Source organism: Brassica rapa, chromosome A03 (genome assembly GCF_000309985.2).
Source record: "Brassica rapa cultivar Chiifu-401-42 chromosome A03, CAAS_Brap_v3.01, whole genome shotgun sequence".
In the NCBI taxonomy this organism is placed as follows: domain Eukaryota; kingdom Viridiplantae; phylum Streptophyta; class Magnoliopsida; order Brassicales; family Brassicaceae; genus Brassica; species Brassica rapa.
Genome location: NC_024797.2, coordinates 19,074,012 through 19,082,693, shown reverse-complemented (window position 1 = coordinate 19,082,693; position 8,682 = coordinate 19,074,012). Strand labels below are relative to the sequence as shown.

Here is an 8,682-nt window from a genome sequence, read left to right as displayed (position 1 = left end):
CTAACGATAGGCTGAGGATCGCCGGAAAAACCAGCGTAAGACTAACGTCTCTCTCTCTGAAAGATACGAGAGAGTTAAGAGAGAGACCTCAGCCCTTTCGAACATTTTTCGTTACCTACAGAAGTCTACACTCAATTGATCAGTAACTAATATTAACATAAATCTAAATGAGAATAAGAGATCGTGACCACTGCTTAGCTCCTTTTATTGCAGCTCATTTTAATCTCTTCTTTCATATATATATGTGTGTGTGTGTAGATATTCCCTGTTATACGCTGGACATGTAATAGTATCTTCGCTAAGTAGTTGATTATTTCTTGACAAAAAGAAAGTAATTTCTAGCCTAGTTTATAAACAAATAAATATTGTCTTATTGCGTCATGGTCCATTTCAACTGCATAGATATGTCTATACTACGCTTGGGTGTCAACTTAAAAGTCAACGAATTTCTAATAAGGACACATTATTTTATTAGTTTACAACATGCAATTAATGATAGATAAGATCATAAGATATATGATGTCTTTGTGATGCATTAATTATAAGTTGCACACACAAAAATATTTATCTTCCCTACTACTTTTAAGATTGTTTTGGAAATAGCTATTCTAAAAAGTTTGTTTACGAGTATGAATATAGGCTCTCGAGAGTTCAAATAGTTAACATTTCTGATTGTAATGTTCAAAAAAAAAAAAAACATTTATGATTGCACGAACATAAATGTGTGTAAAATCACCTAGGAAATGAGAAAGTGGAAGTCAAATCATATCATATGAGAGTCCAAATTGCCGAGCTGCGTAATGTTATGGTCACATATGATGGCTGCCTTTACTGCTAAAACTTGGCCCACTTCACCATTTGCTGCTTCAATTATTGGTCCTTTTTCTAACATTGATATGTTGAGGTAATATCATCGACTATTAATTAGTCTTTTTGGCAAAACACACAGACACTAAAATAAGGTATAATATTGAAAACGTACGTTGTTTTTTCGTTAAATAAAAGATGTATGTTCATAATTTCATATTGTTATATAAAGATGTTTCCCATATTTCTTTATCTAAGGACATGATACATATATATATATATATATATATATGTTTTAAGTATCACAATGAGAAACAATTAGTACAGAAAAAAAGAAATAGTTGTAAACCCTTTGTTAAAAAGAAGAATAACAGTAGCAATGTGGACAAGAGAAAGCTTTTAGCTAAATATAGTATAGAAAGTTAAAAACCCGATGTTTGGCATCTTAAGTCTGTAAATGCAATTATTTTATTTTCACCCATCTTCTTTAACAAAACATCTCGACAGTCCATAAGAATTAATATTGCCACGAGTAATGTATGTGTGCGATATATCTTACACCTAAAGTATACAGCAAGAATTTATTATTTTTGTGGGAGCTACTGAACCATACTTTTAGTACCATGGAAAGGCTAGAGACGGATTTTCATATGGCAAAGATCAACGGGTTTAATTAACCACAACCAAAACGCTCCTGGAGGCTGAAAATCTAGAAATATATTAAACGGGTGTCTGACAGATCAAGGAGATGACATATATTTGATAGTACTTGATTTTTGTTGCTGTAATTTGACTAAAAGAGTCTACAAGTACAAGCAAGATATGTTTTGAAAATTCATATAGTCTTCATAACAGCGATTGCTATCGTAAGCCAACGACTTCTCGATTAATGGTTTCTTGCAAGTATATCCATAAATATCATATATGAATACAATAACACAAAAAATTGCAGGAATCTTCTAGTATTGTTGTTAGTGATTAATTTACCTCTTATCATCTTGAAGAATCAAGACATGTGGTCTTGGACTGTTGTGTGTGTTGACCCGGCTTCTCTAAGGAACATTGTTATTTTTTCTTTGACGAACCTTAGCTTAGTTTATAATCCTTCCGCTTCATTAAAAAGTGCCACTCACGCATTTTTTGTAATTTTTCACAGATATTAAAATAATGATTAAAAGGTATTTATTTTTTATTTAAGAGATAAATTATATATGTTTAACCAATATTATTTAAGATAAATAAATTTATTATTAAATTAATACATTTTACAATTAATATCCAGTTGAAAGTAAATATAAAATGCATTGAAATTCTAAAAAATCATTGTTTGTATAACAAAAAAAATGCTAAGGTGACACTATTTGAGAAACAAAGAGAATAATACTTAATACTACACTTCAACAATGAACACATTTTAATCAAATATATAATAATAAAACACATAAATTTTATCAGAATCCCATATTATGCATAAAAGTCATTAACTAATCAACTTTTTTTAATTAATCAACTTACTTTAGTTAGAATTCCAAATTACGCATAAATATTTCGTTACGTAGTTTTTTTTTTGGTTTTATACGTGAAAAACATGCACACTTACGTGAATAGTCATCACAGAAAGCTTCAAAAGGATTCGAACAAGAGAACATGCGTTACATAAAACGAAGGTCTTGCTCTTGTAACACCTTCAATCATTAATTTGATATTTGCAGTTTAGCAAAAGAACATGCGTTACACTTTTATCTTTGTTTTAGATAAAAAGTAATTTACATGCGTATATGAGTGTCCTTTCGCCCTCATAAACGAAAGTGGAAGTACTCTCATAAGTCTCATTGTTGGATAAGCCCTGTCTCAACCTCAAAGCAAGGTACGCCATACGCAGAATAAACACTACGATTTTTAAAAATAATTTCTATTAAATTGAATCAACTCATAAATGGGGATCTGAACAGTACAAATCCGGTTCACCGGAATAAACATCAGTCTCTAGGTTACACAGACAGAAAACATCAATCTACAAACAAAATCAACATACACAGAAAACATCGATCTAAAAGCAAAATAAGCACTACGATTATATATTAAGGAAAATAGGAAGCTAATACAGATTTCTTGGCTAGAGATTATATCCAGTGCCATCGATCCGAATCTGTAAACTGTGGAAACTGCGGCTATTGGTGTATCTTATCTTACCCCATATCGCATAAATATATTAGCTGCCCGCTGGTTGTTTTTCATTTATTTATTTAGACCAGTAGGTTACAGAAGGAAAATGGTTTTAAATTGAAATAAATAACACTATTTGAACCGTCTTTTATGTGTTCAATAGTTCAATCCTCAAGATCAACAAAGCTCACATGGACAACAAGTAGCCTTTTACGAGATTACCTTTAAAGCCCTCCTATATTTTTCAATGTGGTCGTCATTGTTGGTAGAGTAAATCCAAATAAGGTCAATATAAAATTGTACTGAATAATTACATATAAAAACGAAACTGATGTATCATTAGTTGCCGTTCCTCTACTGATATTTATGTTTTGTCTCTAACGAAACATGCCAATGCGATGCATGTAACTTTAGGCAGGCAGTGTTCCCATTGTATCGGACAATTTTGCCCTTTCCAAGAGACTCGTCTTAATACAAAACGTCTATTTAAGACATAGCTCATTGCCACAAGTTGTTCGTATACTCATTCCGCACAACTGTCTCTCTCACCCTCCACACTCTAAATGACAGGTTTCACGCCGGAAAACCAATCAGTCCCTTCGCCAGCACCGGCAACAAAACATGGGGATTCCACAAAACATGTACCGGAGTTAGGTCCGCAGGCTAAACCAAAGAGGAACAAGTATGCTTTCGCGTGTGCAATCTTAGCTTCCATGACTTCCATCCTCCTTGGTTATGGTTAGTTTTCTCGTTAGCCTCTCTTTTTGGTCAACGCAACAAAATAGCAGATCACCGCTAATTATACAATCACCTGCATATTCTTTAAAGCCGGCACACATTTTTAACTATCAGGATGTTGTTAGCAACACATAATCATTTATGGATGTTGACATCTGATTCATATAATTCCAATACATTACTTTTGTTTAGATGTGTGACTATGTGTACATCTCGTTTGTCAGTTGATAATCATTTTTTGTAATATATAGATATAGGAGTGATGAGTGGAGCAATGATTTATATCAAGAGAGATTTGAAGATTAGTGATCTTCAAATCGGTATCCTCGCCGGAATCCTCAACATTTATTCACTCCTTGGATCTTGTGCCGCCGGTAGAACATCTGATTGGATTGGTCGGCGTTACACAATCGTGTTGGCCGGAGCTATATTCTTCGCTGGAGCACTCCTCATGGGATTCGCACCTAACTACGCTTTTCTCATGTTCGGGAGGTTTGTCGCCGGTATAGGGGTTGGTTATGCCCTCATGATCGCACCTGTCTATACCGCCGAAGTCTCTCCGGCGTCTTCTCGGGGCTTCCTCACCTCTTTCCCTGAGGTATATATTTTAATGAAATTAATATTAAAAATTTCTCAAGTTGCTAAATGAAGATTAATTTTCTGGAAGCCTAACGCCTAAGATAATTAATCAGATTCATTGGGGTAAGTAATTTCCTGTATTTTTTTATGATAACAATTAGAAATGACCTTATTATATAGGATCTAATGATCTATAACTTACTCAATGTTTGCAAAATGATCCTAGGCCATGAACAATAAAAAAAAAACTCTTTATTTTTTTGTTTTTTTTATAAAATATGTTACTTTAGCAGAAAAATCATTTTTACAATGATTACCTGTAAATAAAATTCAGAAAAGAGTTGTTAAATGTATTTTTGATCTAAGCCAAAAAAAAATGTATTTTTGATCTTAGTATATATCTTTTACATTTAGTGGTTTTTGTAACAAAATATAAACACATATATAACGATTTAGCCAAAATATAGTTATTTTGGTAGATTTGGTGCATGTTTTAGTTTTTAATTCTGGTCTAAAATTTACGTTACGTAGCAGAAAAAATCATTTTAATTTACTAGTAAACAAAAATTCAGAGCATAATGTCAAATGTATTTTTCAGTAGTCGACCAAAAGTAGTTTTTTGTAAAAAAATATTAAAAACAAACATCATTATCAACAAATCGTTGACTTTCGTTCATCATCTTTATAACGTTTAGGCCAAAATATAGATAGTTTGGTAGGTTTGGTCCATGTTTTCAAAAGAGATTATGACAAATTTAATTAATTTATAAAAAAGACAATAATATCTGACGTGACGGAATGGTTTTGCTGACGTGTACAGGTCTTCATCAACGCGGGAATAATGCTCGGCTACGTATCAAACCTCGCCTTCTCAAAGTTCCCTCTCAAGCTCGGCTGGCGATTCATGCTCGGCATCGGCGCCATACCTTCCGTCGTCCTCGCCATCGGCGTCCTCGCCATGCCCGAGTCACCGCGGTGGTTCGTCATGCAAGGCCGCCTCGGCGAAGCCAAACGCGTCCTCGACAAAACCTCCGACTCCCCCGCGGAAGCCTCCCTCCGCCTCGAAGACATCAAAGAAGCCGCCGGGATCCCCGCCGACTGCCACGACGACGTCGTCCAGGTCTCGAGGAGGAACAGCCACGGAGAAGGAGTGTGGAAAGAGCTCCTCCTCCGCCCCACTCCCGCCGTGCGCCGCGTCATGATCGCCGCCATCGGGATCCATTTCTTCCAGCAGGCTTCCGGCATCGACGCGGTGGTTCTCTTCTCGCCGAGGATCTTCAAAACCGCGGGGCTCGAAACGGATCACGAGCAGCTTCTCGCGACCGTAGCGGTAGGAATCGTAAAAACATCGTTCATATTAGTTGCTACTTTCTTACTAGACCGTGTCGGAAGACGACCGTTGCTTCTAACTAGTGTCGGAGGGATGGTTATCTCTCTAGCGGTGTTAGGGACCTCCCTGACGGTTATAGACCAGTCGGATAAGAAAGTGATGTGGGCCGTGGTGTTGAGCATCGCGACGGTGATGACTTACGTGGCCACGTTTTCTATAGGAGCTGGGCCTATCACGTGGGTTTACAGCTCGGAGATATTCCCGTTGCGGCTGAGGTCGCAGGGGTCAAGTATGGGTGTGGTGGTGAACAGGGTGACGAGCGGTGTGATCTCGATGACGTTTTTGCCGATGTCGAAAGGGATGACCACCGGAGGAGCGTTTTATTTGTTCGGTGGGATTGCGACGGTGGCTTGGGTGTTTTTCTATACTTTCTTGCCGGAGACGCAAGGGAGGATGCTTGAGGATATGGATGAGCTTTTTAGTGGGTTTAGGTGGAGAGACTCCAAGAGTAACAACAAGAACTCCAGTTCGAATCCTGAGGTTGAGATTGGATTAAACAAGCAGTGAGGCTTTTTTTAATAGGATTTGGATGGGAATATGGCATACAAAAGATGTATAAATTTGATCCGATATGTTACTTGAATGAAATAATATGTTTTCTTTATAAACCACAAAGAGTTACTCATGTTTATGATATCAATTTTTCTTAGATAAAAGAATTGAAAATATTGTTTAATACACAAATTAGATAAAATTCAAACAATTATAAAAAACATTATAAACTGAAATTAATTATGCAAATATCAAACAAATATAAAGTTGCTTAGAAAATGTGAAATAGTTTAATTTTAAAAGAAACACACATTTAAAATAAGTTTTTATATAATGAAAAAGAAGGAACACTGAACAAGTAGTCCATGGATTTGAAGGGTTCTTTTTTTCACACAAAAGAACAAATTTACAGCATGTAATAAACTTTAGAGATAGCTGGTGAAGAGAGGGAATGAGAGGAGACACCAAAACACATTGTTGAACTCAAAAGCAATCTTCTCGGAGAGAGACAAACCCATTTAGCATTCACACCCTGAAGATCTCGGTTGATTGCTTGTCCCCACATCGATTGTGTCTGGCAAATATCTAAAGAAAGAAAAGACAAATGTTGAGACCAAACTCGCGACTTTAAAAGATGTATAGAGAGTCTGAACTGTTTTGAAACTTACAGCTCTTCCTCTTCGCCGGTCTTCAGAGCGTTCTTGGCAATGCACTGGAAAGCTTCCTCGACATTGGTGCCTTCCTTAGCAGAGGTCTCAAAGTAGGGAATGTTTCCCTTTGAAGCACACCAAGCTTTAGCCTTCTTCTCTGAAACCTGTGTCATCAATGCGTGGAAGTTAATGTTACATCTCAATGGAAAATTAAGTAGGCTTATCATCATACATAATACATACCACTCTGCTGTTTCCACCATCCACGTCCACCTTGTTTCCGATAAGAACAAAGGGAAAATTCTCTGGATCAGATGGACTCGCCTGTAAAGGGACAGTTAAACTCTTAGTTAATGCTCTGCCAATAGTGAGGGGTGAGAACAAGGTTGAGTTTTGGAACCTGGATGAGAAACTCTTCTCGCCAGGTGTTGAGGTTTTCAAATGATTTCATGGAGTTGACATCATATACAAGCACACAGCAATCAGCACCTCGGTAGAAAGCTACACCAAGGCTCTGGAACCTTTCCTGTCCAGCTGTATCCCATATCTGTAATAATAACCCACACATTGATAAAAAAAAAAGATAGAAACAAGTGAGCTTTGTTCAAGCAAAGAAGGTAGAGATCCCACAAATGTGAAAGCTTGGCGACTGTGGAGTGAGACACAAGACTTGGGACAACTTAGAGCTATCCTTCTTTAGTCAAATTAGCGTTTTTCTAAGCTAGTCTCATGTAATAGTCATAAACTCTCTCCTGAATATAAATACAGCAACACTCTGTTGACAAAAGAAGTAGTTCACTGATAGAGAGCGACTAGTAAGAACCTGTAAAGTGAAAAGACGATCTTCAAACTGGACTTCCTTAGTCAAGAAGTCAGCGCCGATGGTGGCCTTGTACTGGTTGCTGAACTTTTTATTAACATATCTAAAAAAGTTATCTTGTTAAACCCAAAAACAAAAGCAAAACTAATTTGACTTAATTCTTATTTTATTTCAGACAAAAGTAGGATACTGGTTCATCAAAGAGGTTTTCCCCACCCTGAAAAATACCACAAGTCAGAAAGAGTTCCAAGTTGGTTTCACACTCAAATAAACATAACAAGACACCAAGTTTCATGTAGTCAAATCAGATGCAAAGCAAGCCTGGGATCACAAGAGTTTGGAACTACATGTTGATGAGACAAAATGAAACGTAATAGTAAACTGATAAATAATCTATAGACAAAAAATCGTGTTAAAGTAAAGTCAAGTAGCCAGAGTCTACGGTTTTGAGACTAAACCTCCATACTCAGCAGCCAAACTAAGAGATGAACCGATCATATCTAAACCGGAAGAAAGGAATATAATACTGATTAAATCGCGAATCCGAAATCACCAGTTTAGAACAAATAAAAATATTTAAAAAAGAGAGTGTCTTTGGAGATGGCTAAACCCGCTATCGCCGAGGATGATGACTTTGAGGAGAGTGCGTCTACGGGAAGGCATCGTAATCGGAAATAGATTAAATGATCAACGGAGAGATTCTACGATCGATCTCCTGGTGTTTTCTTCGCTTTGTGCCCTCCCTGAAGCTGTTCCTGATCTGTATTGTAATTCCTCAGGCAACTATTATTTTATTATTTTGTATAAAAACAGAATATCCTAGATATGTTCCTCTTATTTTCAATATCTGTGTTGTTATATATAGTATGATTCTTATCATCAAAAAGCTCTCGTAGCTCAGTTGGTTAGAGCACCCGTTTAGTAAGCGGGAGGTCTTGAGTTCGACTCTCAACGAGAGCATATATGTCTCTTCTGTTTTTAATATTTTTCCCCTTTTTTGTAAAAAGTTCCCTTGTGTTTTCACGTGTTATTCACTGATT

The 8,682-nt window shown here is 36.4% G+C and overlaps 2 protein-coding genes and 1 non-coding gene across 3 annotated transcripts; 2 read left to right on the top strand and 1 right to left on the bottom strand.

Annotated features, from left to right (window-relative positions):
* The first annotated feature begins 227 nt into the window (after positions 1-227).
* On the top strand, positions 228-6,703 carry LOC103859776 (polyol transporter 5). The gene is made up of 3 exons (XM_009137353.3): positions 228-3,711; positions 3,963-4,309; positions 5,111-6,703. Exons 1-3 carry the CDS (start codon positions 3,537-3,539, stop codon positions 6,185-6,187), a joined length of 1,599 nt encoding a protein of 532 aa, XP_009135601.1. The 5' UTR covers positions 228-3,536; the 3' UTR covers positions 6,188-6,703.
* Positions 6,467-8,474, bottom strand: LOC103859775 (ras-related protein RABG3f). Its single transcript, XM_009137352.3, has 7 exons — positions 8,253-8,474; positions 7,833-7,859; positions 7,646-7,745; positions 7,223-7,369; positions 7,066-7,146; positions 6,841-6,986; positions 6,467-6,757 (listed from the first exon to the last, which is right to left on the bottom strand). The coding sequence occupies exons 1-7, from the start codon at positions 8,303-8,305 to the stop codon at positions 6,691-6,693; spliced, it is 621 nt and encodes a 206-aa protein (XP_009135600.1). The 5' UTR covers positions 8,306-8,474; the 3' UTR covers positions 6,467-6,690.
* A 54-nt stretch (positions 8,475-8,528) lies between these two features.
* TRNAT-AGU lies at positions 8,529-8,602 on the top strand. Its single transcript has one exon. It is a non-coding gene; the product is annotated as a tRNA-Thr (tRNA).
* The last annotated feature ends 80 nt before the right edge of the window (positions 8,603-8,682 follow it).